Below are 27617 nucleotides of genomic sequence, written 5' to 3'. Positions count from 1 at the left end.
GCTGGAGAAATGTATCCAAATATTCTTCCAATCTGGCTGTAACCAACCCTATACCCTTAACCATAGGTCGCGTTCACGGATATTGATCATTTTTATGTATCTTGGTGAGTGTATAAATAATTGGGATTCTACATGTACCTGGTACTAGATATCTCTTTTCCTTCTTTGATAGGACATGGGCCCTAAACCCGAAGTCTTTCAAGGACTTCAGTTCGACTTTACATCTTATAGTGGGGTCCTTGGGTAACTTAACATAAGTATCCAGATCTGTTAGCATGCCCATCAACTGTTGGTGGTAAAACTCCATATCTAAGATCATTACTTCTCCACCCTTATCCAGTGGTCTTATTATAATGTCATTTCTACTCTCTAAACTCTCCACTCCTTTTATATGTCTATTTTTCTGATCTTTTTAGGTTTAAGAAGTTCTGAATCCTTAAGGACTAATTGTATAAAGACTTCCACATAATGATTATTACTTAGGGTGGGTTTAATGTAGACTTATTTTGAAGACCACTATCAATCATACCACAAATTACACCTGAATTACTAACAGAGGTAATAGGAATATTAAGAAAGTATTTTTTCAAATTTAACTTTCTAATATATTTATGTGTCTCTGTGAAAACATTACATTTATTACTAGATCTTTTTGGCGCATACTTAAGGCCCTGATTTAGAATGTGTAGGATTTCTGGGGGCTCACATAAGTAATTTGGTATAGGGAGCTAGGTCTGCAATATAAGCAACTGGTCACTAATGCAGAATGCCAACACCATGATACCAAAATGTATAAAAACCCATCAAAGCATTGCTGTAAATTTCAGTTTACTATGGTTAGATTAAATATAAGAGGATAACCTACTGTGTACCAGGGGATAGCGTACTTTGCATATTATCATTTACACTTGTCACTTCATTTCTATGTTGGTCATACACACATCAATTTTGTGCAATTTCAACAAATTTTCAAGCAGCTTTCAATTAAAAAAACAGAATGTGATTGAACTAGGGAACCTACCCTCAACAGTTCACAATACAAGGGGGGTGGTAAATAGCCTTGTTCTTATGACTAAAACCTGGTTCAACTTGACAGAAAACTACTAATGTGTGTGGCTAACATGACAGTAAACTTCTAAGCAGAAGAGAGGGAGATCAGTACTGCATTCAGGGTTGCTCACCTCCAACTGCATGCAGGATAGCTTCAGGAGCACATGTGTCCCATTTCTTACATCCAGGACTGGCAAATACGTAGGCTGAAGCCTGCCCTTCAATTAACTGAATGATCTGAAAAGGAATACAACTTATAGGTTAGTCCAATGCAATAGAGTTGGGAATTATTTATAAAAACTGGGAAAAAAAAAGCATAGCCACATTTCTGTTTCCCTATAGGACTTTTCTTCCTGTCCCATCCTTTGCATACAACCATAATCAGAGATTACATTTCCTGAGGCACACGTGTATAATGACACTCTTTCATACAAGCTTTATCATATTATCGCGTAGAAGCCAATTAGATTTCAGATTATTGTAGTAGTATCAGCTGAGAAATTGTTTTGATTGGTTGCTATATTTACAAATGGTTTTCATCATTGCACTGCTTTTTTAACAAAGTCTGACTGGTATAAAAGCTGTTTTGGGCTAGGTTTACATAAGCACCTGCAGGAAAAAGTATCCAACATAATGTGATTGGCAGGTGACACAAGCCCACTGAACGCTACCTATTGAAGCAAGTGGGGAAGCCCCATAAAAGGCACACAACCGTGAGGCTCTGGGGAAGAGGCTAAGCCTCGAAACGCGTTAGTCTTCACGAATCCAAGGGACAACTCACCCTCGGATCCCTTTACTGAGGACTGCGTTCCTTATGTGATATGCTTTTAACAAGAACTCGTTTGTGAGTATTTTTAATCTTTATACTTTTAATTAAACCATCCAAAGGATAATGCACTAGGCCTGTGCGACCCTGTGTTTGTTTGTTGTTTACAGTGTTCCCAGACTTCCCTGGTCGTGTAAGGGGCAGCAAGGCCGTAGCATTCCTCCTGGCCCTGGGTTATCAGGTCCACAGCTCCAGAAACAGTGGAAAGACCCTAATAAGGTGGATTAAAGACTACACCACTCTGAGCACAGGCAACTGCTGCTTTGCACCATAAACTTTATGTATTGCGTGGGAAATGCACACATTTGCAGAGTTTTTGTTCAGCAAAAATGGGGTTCAAAGAGGAGGTGTCACATCACCTCCCTTTATTGCCGGTCAATCGCCGTGTTCAGATCACTTTTCAGAGAAGCAGCAGGTTTAGACTTACTTCTAAATATAGCCTTATACAGCTACTGATCTAGGATAAATACCTTGTTCCCTGCACCGCCCACACGCACAACCTTATCAGGGTTTATGGCGGCAATACAGTCATTCACCAGTTTGCTGCTGTGAGATCGGGTAGTGGTGACGATGTGTTGTCCTTCTGGGACCTCTTTCAGCTGAAACCCAAATGCCCCAAGACCCAGGACACCCCAAATAGTCCTTCCCAGCACAGTGTTGTCATCAGCCTGTAATACAGTAAAAACAGTCAGATAAACAAACCAGTATTATAGTATAGCAATGTAAAAGAGCTACTGAAGTCAAATCTATAGGAAACACAAGAGTCCAGCAAATGAAAAATGTAACACACTGCATGGTTTTCATGTATGTCTTATCAGTCAGAGAAACAAAGGTTTTTCTATGTAGAAGAATTGCCTGAGCTAGCACCATGCACACAACTGATAACTCACCATCACATGTCAAGCCAAAAAGCTGTGTGGTGGTTTAAGTGGGACTCCAGCCAAACCATTTTCTAGCTTCAGACAGAATCAGAAAGGATTGGAACTTTTTATTTTTAAAATTTTCCGTTAAACACTTGTTTTTGCCCAGGGCACCAGTTCCAAACACTTTTTATACATCTTCTGGAGATTCCTCCTTGCAGGCAACTGGTTCCTTGAAGACCTCTCTGCAGACATCCGGCCAATGGTTACAGGTGTAACCTCATTATATACAATGCAGGATCAACAATCCTGCTTGTAATTAGGGATGTTGAGGGTTCACTCACAACATACGGGCGGCACAGTGGTGTAGTGGTTAGCACTTTCACCTAGCAGCAAGAGGGTCACTGGTTCGAATCCCAACCATAACACTACCTGCCTGGAGTTTGCATGTTCTCCCTGTGCCTGCGTGGGTTTCCTCCGGGTACTCCAGTTTCCTCCTACACTCCAAAGACATGCTGGTAGGTTAATTGGATCCTGTATAAAATTGGCCCTACTATGTATGTATGAATGTGAGTAAGGGACCTTAGATTGTAAGCTCCTTGAGGGCAGGGACTGATGTAAATGTGCAATGTATATGTAAAAACGCTGCGTAAATTGACAGCGCTATACAAGAACCTGAAACATGGAATAGCTAAAAAAAAAAAAAAAAAAAAGGGGAGCGCTGGATGAGGGGAGGAGAGAGGGAGATAAAGTGAGTAAAAGGGCTATTTCCTGGTTCTCCAGGCAAAAAAACAAGTATTATTAACCCTTGCAGTGCAGGGGAGAGCCCTACATTTTAACCACTTAAGCCCCGGAAGATTTTACCCCCATTCCGACCAGGGGGTATTTTGCGATTCGGCACTGCGTGACTTTAACGGACAATTGCGCGGTCGTGCGACGCTGTACCTAAACGAATTTGGTGTCCTTTTTTTCCCACAAACAGAGCTTTCTTTTGGTGGTATTTGATCACCTGTGCGATTTTTTGATCACGCGCTATAAACAAAAAAAGAGCGTCAATTTTGCAAAAATAGCAATATTTTTCACATTTTTTTATATGAAATTCCCCCCCAAAAAAATGTAAAAATCAAATTTTTTTAAAATTTTCGGCCAATTTGTTTTATGCTACCTATGTTTGGTAAAAAAAAAAAAAAATCGCAAAAAGCGTATTTTGATTGGTCTGCGCAAAAGATATCGCGTTTACTAACAAAGGGAAAGATTTTTGTCATTTTTGTTGTTTTTTTTTTTAACGCGTAATGGCGGCGATCTGCGATTTTTTTTGCGGTACTGCGACATTGCGGCGGACAGATCGGACCCTTGACTGACATTTGTGACACTTTTGGGGTTACCAGTGACATTTCTACAGTAATCATTGCTATATATATGCACTGTTACTGTAAAAATACACTGGTAGTGAAGGGGTTAACTTTATTTGGGAGGGAGGGGCTGTGTGTGTCCCTAGGGGCGTGCTTTCTACTGTGATTGGCTGTGGCTTGAGCTGTAAGGACACTGATCAACGGATCTACATACTAGATCCGTTTGATCAGTGTCTTTACAGCGAGGAGAATGACAGGTCGCTTGTTTACACAAGCTGCCTGACATTCTCCCTCTCCCCCGCCGATCGCCGAGTGGCCGGCGGACATCGGGTCCGCTGGTCACACGCGCGGGGGGGGGGGGGGGTCCGTGACCACGCGGGAGCGCGCCTCCGGCGGCGCGCGCTCGCTCCCTAGACCCTCACAAGCAAGCAACGTAGCCCTACGTTAGTTTGCCTGTGAGGGGCTGACCGCCGACGTAGATAGTCGTGCGGCGGTCGGCAAGTGGTTAAACTTTCAGACTGACTTTCTATCCCAGCGACTGCTGTAGTACACCAAAAACAAGACACAAGATAGTGGATACAAGCCTGCCTCCTGCTCAACCTACCTTTTTTTTTTCCCCATAAGGACTCCTTCAAATCAAGCACAACAGGAAGATAACTTGTAAGGATTTAATGTTACTTGCAGCATACTGGAAAGAGGACCTGCATTTTGCATTTTTGCAAATCTCACTTTGTCGTGTCATTTTCCACATTTTGTCATGTTACAACCAAAAACGTAAATGTATATTTTATTGGGATTTTATGCGATAGACCAACACAAACTGACACAGAATTGTGAAGTGGAAGGAAAATGATAAATGGTTTTTCAACATTTTTTACAAATAAATATCTGAAAAGTGTAGCATGTATTGGTTTTCAGCCCCCCTGGATACCCCTGTTGAAAGGGGAGAGAGATGTGGTAAGTGTAATAGCAGAGGGGGGAGCACGAGTGGGGACACCGGGCACACTGCATGCCACTACCCTCTGGATGTGATCATGCTTTCTACTGATATCATCAAAAATACCAACCAGGAGAGTGGGAGACTGCTTAATATATAAAAAAAGGAATCTCTGGACTGTTTATTTTCAGCACGGGTTTATTTTTTGACTAATTATGGTTCATAGTCATTTAAGCACATGCACTTTTATGCCAACTATTTGCACATAACTTTTGGTATATATTGCACTTTACTCTTTGCTTAACGCATGCACTTCCATTTGCATGTGTTAAAAGGGGAGCTGTGGATTGTAAATGATCTATTGTTCACCTTTAGTATGGATTAATTTGAATAGTATATGCTTTATGAATGAATTGTTTGGTGGAATTTGTTTACGCTTTTTTAGCACTTGCACTTTAATTGTTTGCACATTCATTTTTAGTATATGTTGCACAAAATAATTTTTTTGTATATGTTGCACATTATTTCTCATCCCATCTATTAATTTGCACTTTTTAATATGTTGTCATATAAGGTATTATATTAATTGCACATCACAAATCGAGCAGCGCCATACCCAAATTTCTGTCCACAGGCTTTACACTTTACCACCTTGCCCATTTCAAAACACCACAATGCATCGATGTAAGCCGCAAAAAAATAAAAATACAACAAATAAATAAAATGGAGGTCAAAATGAATGGGCTGCCTTACTACAATATGTTAATTAAAGCACATGCTGTAACACATTATAGATGCGGAACTGGACCTTTAAAATGAAATATGGCACCTCTCTGCTAGCTGTCTATAATGCAAATGCAAATGTTTATATGAGTAAAAATTACCGTATTTTCCGGCGTATAAGACGACTGGGCGTATAAGACGACCCCCCTATTGCATGATCTACCAAAAATACTTATACTTAGGTTACCTTGGAGATATTATACTCAGCGTTTAAGACGACCCCCCCATTTTTGGAGGTTCAAAAGTAGTCTTATACGCCAGAAAATACAGTAGCTGAATGGTAAAAACTCTATTAGGTACCATTTTACATGACAATTTTCTGATAATGAAGCAACACTTTTGCATACGCTCTGGTCTGCTGGGAACAAATGGGAGATTGCTTGATCATCGGATAACACACATATTGTCACCGAGATTTCCATGAGTTGGGGTTTGGTTTTCCTTTGGTTACATAAGAAAGCATTGACCACCCTGTATAAGGGGGTCACTGGCTTTCTGGTAAGCCTCCTGTGTGGACTTTCCTCACTTTGGCTACTCCTGGATTTCTTTTCATGCAACTAATTAATCATATTTGGGACTTTTTATCTTTTACTTTTGATTCACTTTGGACTTTTTACCTTTGATTCACTTTTACACGTATTAATGCTCATCACTGTGTGTTTTTGTTTTGTATACAAATTTAATCACATTTATATGTGCGATGCACTGTTTACCTAAGATTTTTATATATCTGGTATCAAAGATATTAGTGTTCAGCTGCATCACCTATTAAGAATCACTAGCACAGGTTTAAGTTTCTTTTATTCAACGAAGCAACACTTACCTGGTAATTATAGTAGGGCTGATTTATCACTCCAGCAATTGCTTTTCCTTCATATGCTATCCCAATTAGAACAGTGACATGGTCCAGAAGACCTAGGGACAGGCAAAAAAGACACAAAATTGTTTTTATTGCCCTCTAGGGAACCAAATACAGTGAGAATATGATTAAACCGAGCAGCACACTTGCTATTAGAAGGTTCATTGTAGTCACCCTTACGCTTTATGAATGCCAAGGTTGGATCAATAAATGGAAAACGGACAAACCTTCAGTGTATTCTTTAGTGCCATCCAAGGGATCCACCCACACCACCAACTGAAAAACAGGAAACAATAGACAAAGTCATATTTTCCCAGATAAACTAATTGAAAGCAATCTGTCATCTCAAACTAATGTTAGGAGTGCATGACTCCTGGGTTGCTGGTCCTAAGTGCTGACTCACAATGGTGTGATTTCTCATGCAATTTAAATTGCACAGAATCGCATGACAAGGGAAATCATATTATTTTCAATGGTGCCTGTTTACATTAAGGCGACTGCGGTGCCATTTTGGAAAAGTTCCTTTGCTGCTTTGGTGCGATTTCTGAGCTCCATAAAATATACCAACCACATCAAAAATGTCAGCAAAGTAGCACTACATAAATGCACTGAAAATAGCATCAAAATTGCATCACAGTAGTGTAAATCGAGCCTCAAAAGTACCTTCTTCCATGCACCCTATTTTGCTCAGGATTCTGTTCTTTAATGTCTCCACCACCACCCCTGGGCTAAAGAAAACCTGCTGGTAATTCAGATGATATAAAGTGATCTGTAGGTGTTGCCTGTCAGCTCAATACTATTCCGCAGCAATTTGCCCCCCCCACCCCAGTGCAGTCTGCCTAAGCCGATGCAAATAGTGACAGTTTGCATATTTAAATGCACGTCCCACAAGCAACTTCTGTTGAGCATTAAGGCCCCAAGAATAGAGAAAGGTGTGTGTGTGTGTGTGTGTGTGTGTGTGTGTGTGTGTGTGTGTGTGTGTGTGTGTGTGTGTGTGTGTGTGTGTGTGTGTGTGTGTGTGTGTGTGTGTGTGTGTGTGTGTGTGTGTGTGTGTGTGTGTGTGTGTGTGTGTGTGTGTGTGTGTGTGTGTGTGTGTGTGTGTGTGTGTGTGTCTGTGGTGCATCTGCTCCATTTCCAGGAAATAGCGTAAACTGATGGGGACCTTGGGTGGTTCTGGACAGAAAGATCAATATGATAAAAGTTAGTTGTAAGCAATCAAGAGCCGCTTTTAAATTGTATTGTGCAACATAACAACTGGTTGTTTTTAACAAAAGAGGCCAGGCACAAAATCCAGTTGGCTTTCAATGGATCAGGTAAGCCTCCCCTTTGTGGATAGATTCGGATGTTGTCATAAGGCCACAAACTGACAGTCAGAACACTTGGTATGCTTGCTCCTGCTCTCTGACTGGCTAAGTAGTGAAGAAAGGCTAAATGTTTTCTCCCATACTATTTTAAGAAATTGGTAAAAGAAAACTGGTCTAGCACTTGCAATTGTGTACATCTCCATCCCTAAAATTTTGTAAAGACAAGAGAACGGTCGCCCAGGCGGGACTTTATATGAGGTTGCCACAATAGTCATGAAGAGTCAAAGAGTAAAATTTATTAGTAGAGTAAAAGCATACAATCGATATAAATGTATAGCCATAAGTATAGTTACAAAACATGTACAGCATGTAGAAAACAATTGACAAAATAGCAGCAAATTGCGCATGATGACAGCATTGCAGCATCCGTGTAGCATAGTATTGGGTATATCTTGTATTGTAAACTCTACGCGTTTCGTGGGTCTAATATGCCCACTCATCAGGAGTATATAAGTAGGTCTGTCTAAAAGTAAATAATAAAAAATAAAATATCAATATTTGCTGTGCGTTTATATTGGCCAACAACTGTGAAGTTTCAACAAATGTATGACCCAAGTGGGGAAACAACACTTACATTGGGCCAAATCAGATTGAGAAATGCTGCCATGAGGTGGGGTGCCAACGTCTGATCCGGGAGCTGAAGAGACAAGAGTACCCACAAGAAAATGGGGAGCCGGGCAAGGAAACATGAGTGATGGAAAATGTGATATGACACTGGCTGAAAAATGCAAGAAATAGTATATCAAAGTATTAGAGTATGGGCTGTATCACATAGTGAAACATAAAAGTATTCAATGTACAAGGTATGTTCCAGCAGAAACAGTGTCAACATTAGAGAAGGAGAAAAAAAAAAAAAAAAAAACAAAAAAAAAAAAACGAAAGAAAGCACCGAAGAAAAATGCAGATCCCCAGAAAAAGTGCTGATCACAGTGTAACCAATGACCAGGAATAGTGATGAGAAAGCTGTGATGAATAAAATAAAGTGAGGAAGATGAGCTCATATGGTTTCATAACACTGGTTTTTTTTTTTTTTTTTTCTCCTTCTCTAATGTTGACACTGTTTCTGCTGGAACATACCTTGTACATTGAATACTTTTATGTTTCACTATGTGATACAGCCCATACTCTAATACTTTGATATACTATTTCTTGCATTTTTCAGCCAGTGTCATATCACATTTTCCATCACTCATGTTTCCTTGCCCGGCTCCCCATTTTCTTGTGGGTACTCTTGTCTCTTCAGCTCCCGGATCAGACGTTGGCACCCCACCTCATGGCAGCATTTCTCAATCTGATTTGGCCCAATGTAAGTGTTGTTTCCCCACTTGGGTCATACATTTGTTGAAACTTCACAGTTGTTGGCCAATATAAACGCACAGCAAATATTGATATTTTATTTTTTATTATTTACTTTTAGACAGACCTACTTATATACTCCTGATGAGTGGGCATATTAGACCCACGAAACGCGTAGAGTTTACAATACAAGATATACCCAATACTATGCTACACGGATGCTGCAATGCTGTCATCATGCGCAATTTGCTGCTATTTTGTCAATTGTTTTCTACATGCTGTACATGTTTTGTAACTATACTTATGGCTATACATTTATATCGATTGTATGCTTTTACTCTACTAATAAATTTTACTCTTTGACTCTTCATGACTAAATTTTAAGAAATTAGTGCATTGATTTCTACACTATTAGGTCACATGCCGGGCCGCCATCAGGGGGGTACAGCCAGTACTCCTGTATGGGGCCCCGGCACATAGGGGGGCCCGGAGAGCAGGAAGATTGGTAGGATGACAGCATACCTCCCAACCTGGGCAGGGCTGTCCCGCTGTACAGAGGCTTTGGCCGGCATAATTCTGGTGATAAAGGTTACCTTCTAGCTCAGAAGGACCTGTAGCAGTGGGAACATTTAGAACAGCCAGGGATTGGCTAACAAACCAGCTGGGTGTGCACTATGCAGCCACAATGAGAGACCGCACCTGTCAAATTCATGCTGTGATGTCGGTAATGGGTGGGACTGCTACTCAGACCCACCCCCTGTGTCAAGCAACGCGTGCATAGGTAAGAAGGAGAAGGAAGATATGGCAGCCAGCAACAGAAAGGTATTTTAGAAAGGTAATCATGTGGAAGATGGGGGGCTTTTGGGGAAGATATGGGCAGAGGAGGTGTGTGTGTTGCAGAGGTTGTAGCAGCTGGGAAGAGGTGCAGTACAGAGGCATTTACATACATTCGCTACTATGGACACCTTGGTATGGCACTACTCCCGATTTTTAACATTGGCCTCAATAGAGAATCTTGGTCAACTTGGTATGGCACTGCTCCCGGTCTAACATTTGCATCTATGGGAAATCTTGGTGCCTATCTAGCACTCTCCTGAACCCTGTGCATAATGCACTCCAGAACCCTGCATTCTGTATCTAGCATTCTCCTGAACGTATGCCTGACCCCTGCACTCTGTACGAGGATGGGGTTGTGAATTTGTGGAGGGATTTGGGGGGTTGCGCTGTGAGGGGTGATTGGGAGAGATTTCTGCTAGGAAGAGTGATTGGGGGAGGGGGTGAGAATATAATTTTGATATTTTTCGGTGGAAGGGGGGGGGGGCCCTGTCAGGTAGGCTGTATGGGGCCCCAGGATTTCTAGCGGCAGCCCTGGTCACATGACATCCAAACAACTGATTTATCATTTAAAGTACTGATTTTTACTGATCAATAAGCAGGTATTATATATCATTTTGCAGGTTGTATTGGACTTGGCTACTCTGTATCACATCAACACAAACCCATCTTAATGACAACATATACAGTATATCTCAAGTGTGTATTAAAAGCGCAAGTTACTATAAGCTTTTTTTTTTTTCAAAATGTTTTATACATTTACTGTATAACTAAAATATTTAAAATATGGGTTACCTCTGAGTTTTGAATAATTTCTCCTGGGATGCACACATCTGATCAAGTCAGATGAAAGATTTTGCAGCAATAGATGCTTACGTTTTATGGAAACTCCAAAAAGTGTTCTATTACAAAAATCTGTAGCAAAGAGTAGCATAGGAGTTGTAGCAATGGAAGTTGATGAAAATGGCACAAGAGATAGGAGATGGCATATGAGCAATAAAAACAAAGGATCTATTGTAAAACTCTGACTCCACAGTAAGAGCAATTTTATTCAAAATTGAACTCTCTAACCCCCCTCCTGCACACCACCGCCAAGTTTACATTTTATCTGAGATTTACAAAAAATAGATAAAGCATCTAGATTTAGGATGTTTTTTTAATAATGATGGGACGCTCTGAGAATATCTCCCTCTCTGAGGCTATAGTGGGGCAAACTTAGAATCTGGGAACATTAATGAAAAGGTACTGCACAACTCCCAACTGTCCCTGATTCACCTGGACCGTCCCAGGATTTCAAGAGAATCGCAGCAAATGTGGGCTGAGTCCCGCAGTGGATCCCAGTATCAGAACAATTTCCGGTACTGGACTACACTAATCCCCCTGTCCGATGCGTGCCAAACGGCCACACCATGCTGCAGCTGTCAGTCTGAGGCTCTCAGTGCTCAGTAGCACAGTCCCCTGCCCACTCACCTGCCCGCTGGCTCGTCCCGCCTGCTGTACGGGATGTATGAGGATGGAGGAGGAGGTCTCTGACAATCAATGGGATTTACTGTAGCTAGAGATGCTAGGAGCACAAAACAAAAGCCAGGATGGAAGTTAAAAACATTCAGCATGTAGCCTGTGTCCCCTAGGTGAGAAAACATGCAATGTTTTAATGTTTGAATGCTTTTAAAATGTAGCAGCCTTGTCCTAAACAGGGCTGCTAATAAATTTAGCTGTGCTAGTAGGTAGTAGCTAGCCTGGCTAATTTATAGTCTTTGTGATCATTAAGACCCGGTTCACACTACTCCAACTTGGGACGCGACTTGTGTGCCCTCAAGTCGCCCCAAGTCTCTTGTCATTACAAATTCAATGTAAATGAATGAGAGCCGTCTTAATATGCACTACTGAAGTCACTCCGATTTTTAGAAAAGGTTCCTGTACTACTTCAAGGCGACCTCTATCCGACTTGTGCACATACTGGGAGTCGCCTCGAAGTCGGATCCTTATCTATTTTCAAGCGACTGTGATCAGACTTTCCAGGAAGAAAAGATTAGCCAGGCATTCCCCACAAGTCGCCTATCATTTAAGTCTCTTCAAAGTCTCTTCAAAGTCACGCTAAAAATTCGCTCCTTCATGGGGCGACTTTCTGGTTGCGGTAGTGTGAACCGGATCTGAATTTTCCTCCCAAGCCTGGTTTAGCTGTGGTTTCTTCCTTTTGTCAATAGTTGGCACTGTTACTTTTGGCATTGATGTGATGAATTACAGTGAGTCTAGGTTAAGGATATGTATACTTTTCTCAGCCAATCATACTGGTCACTGAGCATGCTGGGAGAAGGTATTTGGAGGAAGTCAGGTGATTTGTGTCCTTTTCGGAATAGCTGCTGCAGGGTAGCCCTAAGACCTGAGGCCTAGCCATGTGCTCAAGGCTCTGCAAGGGAGAGCCTGCTCACTAACTGGAAGCATGAAGGAAAGGATGGAGACCTGAGATGAAGTACCAGAGGTTACTCTTGCATGGACCGGGGAAACCATGGAGAGCCTGGGAAAGTGTAAGGCTCCTTTCACACATACGGTCCTTTCAGTTCATCAGTTCAGTCACGTCAAAATGGTTCCCTATGGGAGCCTATTGATTTGATTAGAAGTCGCACCGCAAGTCGGATCAGGTTTGGAACTTGGGGGGGACCCCCACGCCGTTTTTTTCCCATTTTTTGGCGTGGAGTTCCCCCTCAAGATTCTCACAGGGCAAGTCACGCCACAAGTCGGATCATCCTGATCCGACTTGCGGTGCGACTTCCATTCAAATCAATAGGCTCCCATAGGGAACCACTGATTTTGAATGGAAGAAAAAAAACGTAAAACATGGCTGAACGTATGTTCATCACGTTCGATCACGTTTGGTCGCGTTCGGCCGCGTTTCAGCATTTCAAACGCCGGGAAACACACGTTCGAACGCAAATAATTGCGTTCCAAAAACGTCCCTGAACTCAACTGCCTGCAAATGACTGTAAACGACCCTGTGTACATGGACAGATAAGATAAAATGTAGATGGGTTCAGGGGCTTCTAAAAAAAAACGCCCAACTGCTCCTAAACGGCCATTTACAACGTCCCGTGTACATGGAGCCTAAGGGTGTCCTGTACCCTACCCCTTTCTCCCAGTTCAAGCATAAACAAGAATGGCGCTCATCTTTCTACCTTTTACACCACCCACTGTGCCCAGTAACCTGCACCCGGAGGAGGAATGTCCGCCCTCCCTGTCTCTGGGGGTCACCACCAGGCCTCTGGAGGTTGGGAGGGGGGTGCTACAAAAGCACATTATTATATGTGGCTGAATAATAATAATAAAAAAAAAAAAAAAAAAAGTAAACCACTATCAAAATGTTCCACATGTCAAGAAATGCTACTGCAGTACATACTGTACAATTAAAGAGAAACTACAATGGTTTGGGGTAATTTCTTTCCATTTTTTTTAAAGCATAGGTTATCTGGCTTTCAATATCAGAAGTGCATACATTTTCTCTATAATGAAATGAACCACTTCTGGACTGGAAGGTTTTACCCCCTTAATGACCAGGCCATTTTTTGCGATACGGCACTGCGTTACTTTAACCGTCAACTGCGCGATCGTGCGACGCTGTACCCAAATAAAGTTAATGTCCTTTTTTTATCCCCACTACAATTTTTACAATTTGCGCTATAAACAACAAAAAGCGACATTTCTGAAAAAAAAAAAATATATAAAAACATTCCCAATAAAAAACAAAATTTAAAAATCAAAATTTTTCATCGTTTTAGGCCAAATACTATTTGATAACGCATACGTTATCGCATCTACAAACTAGGGGAAAGATTTATGTCATTTTTTTTTTTTTCACTAGTAATTGCAGCGATCAGCAGCGGGACTGCGACATTGCGGCGGACAGATCAGACACCTAACTGATATTTTTGACACTTTTGGGGAAGAACAGTGACATTACTAAAGTAATCAGTGCTAAAAATATACACAGTTACTGTACTAATGACACTGGCAGGGAAGGGGTTAACACCAAGGGCGATCAAAGGGTTAAATGTGTCCTTAGGGGGTGCTTTCTACCTGTGTGGGGGATGGGCTTGCTGAATGAACATAGAGACCTGTGTTCCTAAATTGGAGGAACACAGGATCCCTGTGTTCATCACTGACAGAGCAGTGGTCTGTTTTGTCAATCTGTCTCCACAGAGAGCAATCGCGGGTGCCCGGCGAACATCGCGGCCGCCGGACCCGCTGACTGGCTCCCCCTGTGGCCAATCAGCGCGTGCCCCCACTAGCGGTCCCACGAAGCGACATACAGGGACGTCGTTTCGCGGGACAGAGCCGACCTGCCGCAGAAAAACTACGGCGGCTGGTCGGCAAGCAGTTAATATAATCCACAAAGAAATAAAGCAGATGCATTGCCCAGGTCACTGCCAGTAAAAAAAAAAAAAAAAAAAAACCTATAACTGCCCAAGACACATATATAATATATTCAGGCTTAAGCTTGTGCTTACCTCTTCCTCTTTAATGTTGCTGTACTGAGCTGGGAATTTGGTCTTCAGAATTTCTGCAAATTCCCCGGTTTCAATCAGTGACTCTTCGGTATCGGTAGGGGGCAAGTCCTGTGAAAACAGGGTGATTTATCAACAAAGATTACTGAATTATATACAGATATTTGTAAAGGATGAGTGATTGTGTGGCAATGAGTTTTTTTTCTCATGTATTGTAGGTCACACAGAAACTTAGGGGTTGATTTACTAAAACTAGAGAGTGCAAAATCTGGTGCAGCTATACATGGTAGTCAATCAGCTTCTAACTTTAACTTGCTCAATTAAACTTTGACAAAAAGAACGTGGAAGCCGATTGGTTTCTATGTACAGTTGAAACTAATTTTGCACTATCCAAAATTTTTCAACATGTGCTTGCACTTGGCTAGTAAACTGAAGCCTGTACAGCAACCCAGATTTTTAACCGGCTCCCGCCAGGCCAATATAGTACAATGACGGCTAGGCAGGACTGCTGTTGTTCTGGTAAGAGGTCATATGAGGTCCTCCCATTCTTGCAGCACTGCGTGCCCCCGGATGGCGGTGTTCAGTGGTTAACTGTGTCCCTCGGACACAACGCATCGCCAATTAGGGTAAAGAGCCAATGACTTTGATTGGACACAGCTGATCACATGTACAAAGCGCTGTCTCTATCGGAGGAAAGGAAAGCCAATATCCGATCATCAATGCCCTAATAATCAGTGCAGTGCCAATCAGTGGCCATCAGTGCAGCATTTCAGTGTAGCCTCGTCAGTGTCCTTCAGTGCAGCCCCATCAGCGCACATTAGTGAAGAAGAAAAATTACTTATGTGCAAAATTTTATAACAAAACCGAGAAAAAAAAAAAAATGGGATTTTTGACTTACCGTAAAATCCCTTTCTCTGATGTTCATTGACGGACACAGCTCCTGATATTCATGACCATAGGGTTATACTGTTCCCTACAGGAGTAGAACACTAGGCAGAAAAGAATCTGGCTATGCCTATGGGCTGTCCTAGGGGGTATACTCCCTCTCTCTGCTATAGTTACTCAGTTTTGTTACAAGCAGTGTCAGAAGAATTACAACTCCACATAGGGGTGGGTGCTTTGTCTGTAAATGAGCATCAGAGAAATTGATTTTACGGTAAGTCTAAAATCCCATTTTCTCCTCCGTTCATTGATGGACATAGTTCCTGATCTTCATGACCTTTGGGGCGTCCAAAGCAGTGTTACACATGAGGGGTGGGAACAGCAAAAAAATTCCCAATGCTAAACCGTAGCCAACAAGGCAACAGGAGCTCAACCAAAAACAATTGGAGCCCACCTGAAAAAAAACAACACACCGTCAAAGAGGATCAGGTCCTCTAAACAGCAGCCTGCAAAACCTTGCGGCCAAAAGAAGCATCCACAGATTGCAACACATCCACTTTATAGAACTTTGTGAAAGTATGCCTTGACAACCAGGTGGCCGCCAGGGAGTGTGTGGCCAAGGGTGGTTGGAAGAAGACTGCCAAAGCCGAAACCTGGCCCTTGATGGTACTCAAGGCCAATTTTTGTTCAACCCCCCGTTGAAGGAAGGTTAAGACCTGAGTCACAAAGAAGGAGCGAGGACGAAACTCAAGAGACTCACACCACGCAATGTACATTTTCCAGGTATGATGGTAGATCTTCCTAGAAGTAGATTTCCTAGTTTTTAACAGCGTTGAAATCACCAACTCAGATAAACCTCTATCCATCAGCACCCGGGGTTCAACAGCCAAGCCGTCAAAGCCAGCGACTGTAAAGCAGGATGGAAGATTGGTCCTTGGGACAGCAGATCCTCCCTGAGAGGAAGCTTCCAAGGAATGTCAGCGACTAGCCGCACCAGATCAGCGTACCAAGCCCGGCGAGGCCAGTCCAGAGCCACTAAGATGACCAGAATCCCTTTTGCCTTGATCCTGCGTAGAATTCTTGGCAGAAGCTTGAGAGGGAAGAAAGGCGTAAATCAGACAATACTGACCCCAGCGCATCTGTGGAGTCACCAGAGGATCCCTTGACCGAGCCACAAACCTCTGCACCCTTTCTGTTGAGCTGAAGAGGGCTGGAACCAACTGTTCTGCCCATCTTAGAATGTCGGCTACCTCCAGAGCCACCAGGACACTTTTTGTGCCCCCTTGGTGATTGACATAAGCCACGGGCGTGGCATTGTCCGATTTAATGCACACTGGACATCCCTGAAGATGATCTGTACAATGGTCCAGGCACAGTCTGATTGCTCAGAGTTCCAAGACATTGATCGGTAGTCTGGACTTTTCCAGCGTCCAGATCCCCTGAGCAGAATTTTTGCTGAGGACGCCTCCCCAGCCGGACCGGCTGGCATCCATGGTGACCAATGTTCAATACAAGGGGAGGAAGGGTTTGCCCAGCTAAAGCACTGGAGAGCTAAGCCACCATATCAGGAACTCCTTTGTTCCCCGACTCAGCCGGATCTGATTGTCTAGAGACTGCGGAGTCTTGTCCCATTTGGCCAGAATCTCCCTTTGCAGATACATCATCAGGCCCAGCATCCGCATGCAAATTCGGAGGGATGACCATCTGCTAAACAGCAGGAGCCTGCATTTTCTGGAGTTTGGCCAGAGGAAGGAGCACTCTGGCTAAGGCAGAGTCCAGAGTCAGACCCAGATATTCCAGCTTTCTGGCCGGAAACCAGAGCAGTAGGAGACTCCACTTGCAGAAGGAACTGTAAACAGGTTTAAGTAAAAACCCTGAAAACGTTCCGAAGATGGAACAGGGACAATCACCCCTTGAAGTAACAGGTCTTGTACCGGCCCAAACAGACCCTGTAAGCGGTCCTGGGACAGGCGCAAGTTGGAAGGAAAGAACCTTGCCGGGGACAAGAGCAAAACTCGAATTTGTAGTCAGACCAAATGACTTTGTGGACCCACTTGTCTTGTACCAGGGAAGTCCACAGGTCCGTAAACCAGCAAAGACGTCCCCCCACCCCCGTTACCAGTGAGGGCGCACCTTTATGGTCAAGGAGCCTTGTCCATGGGTCTGGAGAAGCCCACTCTTGGCTTGCCAGACCAGGTTCGTTTGGATCCTCCAGGAGGCCCTGAAAGGCTTTGAGCCCTTGTCAGTCGACCCTGAGGAACGAAAAAAACTGTTTATGAGCCGAGAAAGAGGGCCCACATCTACGATGAGGTTCCTTGCCCTTAGTAGCCTGCGGAAGAAAAGTACTCTTTCCTGTGGGACCTTTTAATGATGTAATCCAGGGTACCCCGAACAGGCAATCCCCTAGAAAGTGGAGATCAGTCAAGGCCTTTTTAGGTGTCTGGTCTGCAGACTAGCAATTAAGCCAAAATAAATGCCAAAGGACCACTGCCGAGCCACTAGGGGAGCCGCAGCCAAAGAGGCATCACAGATAAACTGCAGCCTCTGGACCAGCTGGTCCGCCAGCTCAGCAAAAGGCAGGAGGGGAGCGGTTTTCCTTCCAGGTCATGGCATAAAAGCTTACCCACTCGGTCAGAGTTTGCAATTCCAGGGCAATGGTGAATATCGGCATTGGTGCCGAACCAGCCAGAGTGTACATATTGCGGGCCACAGCCTTCGCCTTCCTGTCAGCCGGGTCCTTAAAGGCCAGGGACTCTTCAACCAGACTCATGGTTGCCTTGTTCAATCATGGAAACCAGAAACCGGAAGGTCCACCACCGGTGGAACAGTACACTTCTTAATAATGGCTAACGCCTAATAAATTGCTTAGGGACCCCAAGAGGACGCTTTGGTCGTTCCCACTCTTTACGACTATCCTGTCAAATTAGGCAGGGAAAGAAACACCTTTGCCACTCTAGATGGCTTGTTAGTGCCAAAGGGAACCTGCGCCACCGTCGCAGCTGCGTCCTCTATCTTCAAGGTCTCATGCACAGATACAATCAGCGCTTCCACCAGCGCCTTTTCATGCGTGGTTGCAGACGTGGAGGAATCATCCTCACTATCTAAGGATTCTGGGCACGTGGTCGCAGACCTATGCAGGGTGACCCATGTCCGCAGCGGCAGAATCCGTTTCAGGATCTGAGGAGACAAATGAGACAGGGGAAGGCGGGGGTCTGCTAGCCCATCACTCGAAAACCACCTCCACTCAGGACACAAAGGACTCCAAGACCACCGTCAGTGCATGAATGCAGCCTCAGAGAGGGGATCAGGTGGGGAGATGTGCTCAAAAGACTCCATGAGTAACCAGGTGGACTCCACAAAAAGTGTTAAACACTGCTAACGGACAACCCCCACCGCTTTGACAGCCCATCCGGTTGCCAGCCAGGGCACCAATCAATCCTCAGTAGAAAGGGAGAGGACCCCACCAGACTCACCACTCAGCAGAAACAGGCACCTGCAGCCACCAGGATAATCTGCACTCCACCTGCAGCTATCAGGAAGTAAAAAGATCCAGGAGTCAGCACAAGGGGAAGAGAAGGGGCTCCCACCACCAAAATCGCCACCCACAGGGCTCCGCTGTCATGGCGCCTCTTATTTTCAATAGCAAACCACTGAAAAATGGCCACCAGACTACACAAACATGGCCGCTGTGCAAAGAAACACACAGGCTACAGCAAAATGGCAGCCCAGCGCTGCACCACGAGGCTCCCAGGGAGCCAGGAGGGATCCCTAGGCCTCAAGGACAGGCCCAGGCAGGCGCCCCCACTAGGTACAGCCTACCCCTGCACAGCTTATTGTCTGGTCGCCGGCGGTGCACCCCCCCCGGCCCCCCATCGCAAGCATAGCACCCTGCCCTTACCCCAGGAGGTGGACCAGACCACCCACACAGCCCCAGCAAGTGGAGGAGGGTAGGATGGGGGGGGGCCAGATGAAGGGGGGTGTCTGACAGTAGGGAGGGTAACCTAGGGGTCTGACCGTCTCAAGGAGGTGCCCACATCCACCCCTAAACCCTCCATTTTGAGAGGGGGGCAGCTACTCACCATACCAGGACCCAGGCGGGCACCGCTCCAGACAGAACCTCCTCTCCATCGAAATGGGGGGGGGATGTAAGGCCAGGAGGAACACTGCGACTTGGGCCGAGACCTGGTCGTATGCAACCCTCGCGAGGCGTTTATCTCGCAGGCCAGCCCCCGCCCGTTGGGGCTATGTCGCGGCCGACCTAGCAGGGAGCTGAGGCCTGCGCGCGCACACTGGCCACACTGGGGTGACCACTGGATCTAGATTATCCAGCCCGTTGCCCAGTCCGGCAGTTCATTACAGATCTCACAGGAAAGAAAACAGGATAGTATTTTCTATCCAAAAAGAAAAAATTGCCAGGACCAGAGATCCCAGCAAGAAACTAGGTCCTTACTCCTGACTAGGCAGAAAAAAAGTAACTATAGCAGAGAGAGGGAGTATACCCCCTGGGACTGCCCGAAGGTTTAGCCAGATTATTTTTCTGCCTAGTGTCAGGGTGTAGGGGGCAGTATAACCCAATGGTCATGAAGATCAAGAGCTGTGTCCATCAATGAACGTAAGAGAAGGTTTTTATTTCCAAAATATTCAGTCTTTTTTTTTTGTTTAGCAAAAAAAAAAAAAAAAAAAAACCCAGTGGTGGTTAAATGCTACCAAAAAGAAAGCTTGGTCTCAAAAAATGGTAGTCATTCAAATTTTAACAGCGCTGAAAGCTGAAAATTGGCCTGGGCAGGAAGGGGGTAAAAGTGTCCGGTATGGAGGTGGTTAATATCTGCAGTACTGGTTGACATGCCATGTAAATTACTCCATAAATACAATGAATACCTCTTCACCAATGATGGTTAGCTGTGGGAATTTTCTTGCAAGGGAGGAACATATACTTTGTTGAACCAGACGGTCAGCCGCAGTCTGCAGGTCATTTGCTCCAGTCTAGAGACAAAAATATCAGATCAAAAATTACAGTAATTTTATTTATTTATGAGAGGACAACATTTTACCTGGAAGAGGACTGGGACAAGGAAGAAAAATGTAATGCTTTAGACTTCCCGTATCCACTTAACATGGTTAAATTGTGTTTAGATCAAGCACTTCCCTAAAGGAAACCTGCCATGAAAGAAATATGGAGGCTTGCATTGCTGACCTTCTGAAAATGCTAGGTTTCTTGACATCTCTGGCTTTAACAATTTGTTTCAATGGCCTGGACCAAGAATGCAGCAGCCAAAGCCTGAGTGCAGTCAGGACTCTTGATATGTATGCTTGCTTCGGGTCGGTGACTCAAAGTCCAGAAAACAATGAAGCTGCATGATAGCCAGGAATGTAGCAATTTCAGAAGAAGAGGTTGACAATGGCATCCTCCATATATTTCTCTCAGCAAAGGTTTCCCCTAAAGGGATTTCATCTTTTTTGTATGTACAGTATGTCATTTTACCAATATAAGGTCTATATAAATCCTTTTGCAATGTATAGTTTGAATCATATACAGAGGGTACATCATGTGGACATCTACATTTGCTAATTAGGGTCTTTCGCAAATGGATACCTAAAAACGCCATGTTTTTAGACAGTTAAGCAATTTTTTTTTTACGGATCTAAATGCAGTCCAATGTTTTGAATAGACCTGTATGCACAGGTGTGTAAACTTGTGCTGCGTACAGATCAGTAAAACAAAATAAAAAAATCTGCATTGTTGCACAGTATTTTAGGTGTATGCATAACACAACCCAAGAAAATAATTTTTGCAAGCTTGTACACGCAAAAACACATGAATATGTGTTTTTTTTATACAGCCCATGCTTGTGTTTTTATACAGGAATTTTCTGTCTGGAATCTGATGTTCAGAACCAGGTGCAAGTACCTGTTCTTGGGATGCCTCTTGTTCAGTTCTATAGATCAAGTGATATGCCACAAATCTGGTAATTCTAGACAAGCAGAAACTAGAGTTTCACCAACAGTTGTGGGAAAGTCATCATCACAATGTCTAAAATACACCTTTGCAAAGGATTTTTTTGCAGTTCAGTAAGCCCCTTTCTACAAGTACTAGTAGTGAAATAAAAAAATAAAAAAATCAAACAAAGATTAAGGCCGGGTTCACAGCAGGGGGTCCGGTGCTTCCCTGTTGACTGTTTCAGGTGCGAATCAGGTCCGAATTGTTTGCCTGAGTTCGGACCTGAAACAGAGCCAAAGATGCACAGGACCCTTTTCCAGTGCGAACCGTGGCCGCCCCTGAGCTGTGTTAACCGGCTCTATTGAGAGCCAGTCACAGCCTCCTGTCATGCGAATTGGATCCAGGGAAACCATGATCATTAAACCAGGTATTGGTACTTTTGGCAGTGTGGGCAGGTGCCAAGTCCTGCTGGAAGCTGGAAAAAAATAAAAATAAATCAGCAACTCCATAAAGTTGGTCAGCAGAGGGAAGAATGAAGTGCTCTAGGATTTTCTTGATAGAGGGCTGCGTTGAGTTTGGACTTGATAAAACAAAGTGGACCAACACCCACAGATTACATGGCTGCCCAAAATCTGAGGGTTTTGATGGAACACTGGCCCTTGCCAGAGAAGGTCCCTTCGATCTGGCAGGAGCCAGGGTAGTGCTATGGAAAGGATCCTCAGAATTGCAAACCAACTCCTTCTGGGCCACCAAGGAGCTGTCAGGATTACCTCTTCCTGTTCCTGGACAATCTTTCGGATCACTAGAGGTAATAGCGCAAATGGGGAAAAGGCATAAGAAGGACTGAACCCCCATCTGTTCCCAATTACTTTGTCTCCCTTTCCAGTGAGAAGAAGGCTGGTAATCCCCATTCCATGTAATCTCCTGGAAGACTTCCCTGTTCAATTCCCAAGTGCTGCTGCTGACTTTTACCCGGCTCAAATAATCTGCTAGAATATTTGTTGTGGCACTGATGTGGAAAGCCCTGATTGAGGCAATACGACTTTCTGCCCAGTTCAGTATCTGTTGGGTGAAGGATAAAAGACTGTTTGAGCGGGTGCCCCCCTGTTTGTTGAGAAATGCTACGCCTGTGGCATTGTCTTAAAAAAATCAACAGCTTGCCTGCCTGGATTCTTGGTTCAAGAGCAATCAACACCCTCCCCACTACAAGGAGCTCTCTGAAATTGGACAACTGAGCCGGTCTGGCTGCCAGGGTCCCTAAGCCTGCCATTGTTCTGAGTGAGCTCCCCAGCCCCAAAGACTAACGTCTGTGGTAACTTTTATGGGTGACCTCTGTGCCCAAGACCTTCCCTTCTCCAAATGTTCCCACCAGGAAAGACCCTGGGAATTTATATTTGTAAATTGAATCATCCGATTCAAGGAAACCTTCCTGTGATCTCAACATCTGAGAAGGAGATTGAGGGGGCCTGGAATGCTATTAAACCCATGGTACCCCTGGGATTGCTGCTGTCATTAGACCTAGCAACTGCATTATCTGGCGAGGAGAAGCCTGAGGAAGCAATTTGAAATTCTGTACTGAAAGAATGATTTTCAACATCTTTTCTGCTGAAAGAGTCATCTCCTGTCTTGCTGTGTCTATTTGGTAACCCAAAAAGGAGAGATCTTGAGAAGGTACGAGACATGGTTTCCCTAGATTTATCTTCCAGCCCAACCTCTGAAGGGTGTGTAAGATGAACTCTAGATCTCTTGCTAGCTTTTCTTTTGCAAAGATTAAGAAATCGTCTAGATAATGAACGATTGATATAATTCGGAAATTAAAATAAGTCATGACCTCGGTCACAATTTTCGTAAAAATTCTCGGGGCTGCATAGAGTCCGAATAGTAGGGCCCTGAACTGCCAATGACGTGGCCCTTTTTCCGTGAGAATTGCTAACCCTAAAAAGTTTTGGTGGCAAATTGGCACGTGAAGATAGGCATCCTGAAGGTCGATTATCGTTATCATTAACACATTCGGCAATAACAGATTTCTGACTTAATAGATGCTTTCCATACAGAATTGTTTGTAAACCAGAAATCGGTTGAGGATGCTTAAGTTTATAATCATTCGAAATTTGACGGATGTTTTTTTTTACCCCTGAAATTTTTGGTTCTCTGGAACAGCAGAGATTATTCTCTCTGATTCCCACAGAGAGAGCAAATCTAACATGCCCTGTTTTCTCCCCAGGTCCCTGGGTAGCTGGGTGAGAAAAAAAAAAATCTCTTGGGGGGGCAATTTGAATTCTAACTTGTAACCGTCTCTAATAAATCTGGAGAATGAAGGAATTTTCGGTGATCTCTGCCTAATGGTCAGCAAACATTGTCAGCCTACCTCCCACCCCTAATCTTGCGTCACTGTGAGTTTTTGGTAGGGGCTGAAGGAGCAAAGGAGCCCCTTTTGATTGATCTTTTTTTAAACGACCACTTCTTTTTAGTCTGAAAACCACCTGACTTAAACTCAGATCTTTTCTCGAAAGGGGAAATGGTCTTTTGCTTACCTCTCCTCAAAGGGAAACGCTTACTTTTTTCTGAAGAACGTGCCAATACTTCCTCTAAAGTGGAACCAAACAAAAGTTCTCCCTCAAAAGGAATACAACACAATTTATTCTTGGAATTAAAAAGATTCCCCTTCCAAGATTTCAACCAGATACCACGCCTACTGGAATTAATTAGTGCTAATGTTCTAGATACAGGCATAACAGTTTCAGCTGCAGCGTCAGCAAGGAATTCCAGCGATATAGCTACCGCAGGGGGGGGGGGGGGGGGCGGCGGGCGTGTCAGAGGAAAGGAAGCCATTCAATCTCTGAATCCACACGTCCAGATTACTAGCCACACATGTGGAAGCTAGGGCAGGACCTAGGCAGAATGCTGAGGCATACCAAGCTTTAGCAGCAGTGTGTCTGCTTTTCTGTCCATTTGGTCTTTTAGTACTCCTGAATCCTCAAAGGAGAGATCTGATTTCTTAGATACCTGGGACAGAGGTGCAGCTTAAAAAATACATTTTCCAACCTCTCCGTCTCAGGAGGACGGGTCCAAGATGTGGGAGGCCCTCTTTAGGTCCTCTCGAAATGTTGTAGCATTAGAGAATTCCTTCAAGGTTATGTCTAGATGGTATTACACTCCAGTGAGAATTGCAAAATACCTCCCGACATATTAGGCTCTATGCTTTCGGGGCTGACTGGACCAGGGCGACATGAAACATATATGGTGGTCATGCCCTAAAGTTAAAAGGTTGTGGATTTGGGTGTACGCACTCGTCAATACGCTCTTTCATTCCAACATACACAAAGATCCCTGGGAAGCATTACTTCACAAACCAATTCTTGAACTTTCTAGGCGGGAACGTATCCTGGCAACACACATCTTTATAGCCACGAAACAAACCATAGCAAAATCATGGAAAACGCCCCTCCTCTCTTTTGAGGAGGTGAAGAGACGGGTGCATGGTACATTGACGAACGAAAAATTAACTGCGATACTCACAGACACCAAAGATAAGTTTAGTAAGATTTGGCAACCTTGGTTGGACCAGTTCCCAACAATGGGCCTACTGTCCCGCATTCTGGACTTGTAAGCGAGGATCCTGTGTGGTCAGTCAGAGGCCGCCTTGAACCCCCCCCCGGGGTGGGGTCTTTTATCCTCTTCCTTTCTTCTCCCTCTCATCAATTTCAATCCTTAGATCTCTTAATCTTACTCCCCTATTCTTTTTACTTTCATTTCCCTTTTTTTTCTGCTTCACCTTCTTGGTTGACTACAGCCAGCAGCCTACACGTAGAGACTATTATTGCTCATTGGTCACAATTTTGGGATAATATTATTAGTCTCTAAATGGACATATTGAAGTCTATTAAATATTGTTTTTACCCCTTTTGTCTTCTTTTTTGGGCCCTGGATAGATTTCTCGGACAGAAGCTAACCGATTTAGCATATCCAGGGTCAAACTGTTTTTAATTTTTACACCGTTTGTTAAACTGCTGTAGGCTCCTAGCCTCTGCATTTGTTTACTGCCTTAAGAGTTCATTTTTTTTTACACAATATAATATAGCGATAGGTAAGAACAACTTTCACATGAATAAACAACTCGTTAAGAATTGGCGGAGGTGGTTTGTCTTGCCCCCATTTGGACATAGATAGTTCCCAATGGGGATGTTTGGATGTTCCAGGGGCATCATCCACATCTCCAGTGTGTCACAGAACCCTTTGTGCTTTGTGTGTTTATCGTTTTGTTTTGTTTCTCCTATATTGTTCACATTGACTATGCTGAGCCAGGCACCAATTTAATTAGTACTATGCTGGCTGAAAATGGAAGATGTTCCATTTGAAAGTTTGTATTTTATTTGAAATTCTTCAATAAAAACATGGTAAAAGAAAAAATACATCTTCCACTTCTGATTGAAAGGGGAACCACCTCCTATGACCCTTTGATTAAAACATTTTTCTTTCAGGCTCTTTCCATTCAGAAAGGATCGTGTCCTTTAAGGACTGGTGATTTGGAAAGGTCCTAAGTTTACGACCTTGCAGACCCCTGTACATTTTATTCTGCACTGAATGAGCCGGCTGTGGTACCTCAATCTGTTCGGAAGTATAGATAGCTTTTGAAAGCTGTAAAGTGCAAAGAGAGGTTGTAAACGGCGCTACCTTTGTGCAATTAAAAGAGATAAAGTGCATACATTCACTATTAAAGAATTATAAAAGGGGTGTCCCATAAAATCAAAAAAAAGTTTAAATAATATATATGCTGTATATCAAGTGGGTTCAGGTCAGAAAAGATCAAATATCCTAATCTGTGATAAATAAAACCCAGAAAGTGCTGAAGTGCAATAAATAAATTTAATATCATAGACAGTGTTTTTATTGTGATGTACAAATAATAAAAATCAATCCAGTGTAGAAATAAACTCAAGTGTTAGTGATATTCCTGGCACTGTTTACTGCTGAAAGTGCACCATGCCAGTAGAAAACAAATCAGTGAGGTGGAAGTGATAAGTGTTACCAGGGAAAAAATCCCTTAGAATGAAAAAAATAAAAAATGAAATGAAATGCCAGCTGCAATCACCCGTGTGACCACTAGGTGTCGCGCTGTAAATACAACCTGCCTTGTACGGAAGTTTAGGCAAGGATGGATCTCCAGGGGTCCCCCTCCACAGTCAAAGCACCAGTTGGCGTGTTTCCATATGGAGAGAAAGAAGAGGGGAGCCTCATGAAGTATCAGATCGTGTAAATAAAGAAAAAACGTAGCATCCACTCACTGTGTGAAACCGTGATAGCTGCCTCGGATCAGTAGTACTCGCCAGGAAGCTTCCGCGTTCCACGGCGGTGGAATCTCAAAACCGGAAGCGACGCTGTGACGCAATGGACCCGCCCTACGCGTTTCGTCATCGACGTCTGCTGGAGCGGCCGATCCAGTCTACGATAGTCGATACTGTCTATGATATTAAATTTATTTATTGCACTTCAGCACTTTCTGGGTTTTATTTATCACAGATTAGGATATTTGATCTTTTCTGACCTGAACCCACTTGATATACAGCATATATATTATTTAAACTTTTTTTTGATTTTATGGGACACCCCTTTTATAATTCTTTAATAGTGAATGTATGCACTTTATCTCTTTTAATTGCACAAAGGTAGCGCCGTTTACAACCTCTCTTTGCACTTTACACATATCCTGACCCCTCTTGGGGTTTGGTTGTTGGCTGCTTACACCTGTCAGTCTCTCACGCCTCACCGCACACTCCATAGCGCTGGTCATTTTTTGCCTTTACACAGCTTTTGAAAGCTCATCAGTTTCTTCAACTGAAAAGAGATATTAAGATGAGCTAACAGCTTCTTTAACTTCCGAAGCAGACTATTCATCAGAAGTAGAAGCTGAATTATCTCCTTCTTCTAGATCAGACACAGCCCTAGAATAAATGGTTTAAAATTCTAAGGGAGGCAGAGATTTAGTCGAAACTGTGGCTAAAGGCTCCTGAACTACTGCAATGGACTTGGAGGTAGAGGGGCCTAGGACAGCTAGCCGGTCGCTAAAAGACTGAAATGAGGAAACGACCTCCTTTATAAAAGACATTCATTCCTTTAGAGAGGCAGCTGACTCTGAA

General features: G+C 43.6%; 1 protein-coding gene across 2 annotated transcripts in view; it reads right to left on the bottom strand.

The window, feature by feature from the left end:
- The window catches only part of BPNT1 (3'(2'), 5'-bisphosphate nucleotidase 1), a 178902-nt gene that overhangs the window by 5083 nt on the left and 146202 nt on the right, over nucleotides 1-27617 (bottom strand). For both annotated transcript variants that reach the window (XM_082249466.1, XM_082249465.1), the window contains exons 3-8: nucleotides 20421-20525; nucleotides 14664-14771; nucleotides 6895-6943; nucleotides 6632-6723; nucleotides 2347-2544; nucleotides 1182-1287 (exon numbers count right to left, since the gene is read on the bottom strand). In XM_082249466.1, the coding sequence (XP_082105592.1) occupies nucleotides 1182-1287; nucleotides 2347-2544; nucleotides 6632-6723; nucleotides 6895-6943; nucleotides 14664-14771; nucleotides 20421-20525 (658 nt within the window). The remainder of the gene's footprint in view (nucleotides 1-1181; nucleotides 1288-2346; nucleotides 2545-6631; nucleotides 6724-6894; nucleotides 6944-14663; nucleotides 14772-20420; nucleotides 20526-27617) is intronic.

Source organism: Pelophylax lessonae, assembly GCF_965119305.1.
Source record: "Pelophylax lessonae genome assembly, chromosome: 3".
Taxonomy (NCBI): Eukaryota; Metazoa; Chordata; class Amphibia; order Anura; family Ranidae; genus Pelophylax; species Pelophylax lessonae.
Note: the sequence above shows the minus strand (reverse complement) of the source record. Positions and strands in the feature narration are given on the sequence as shown.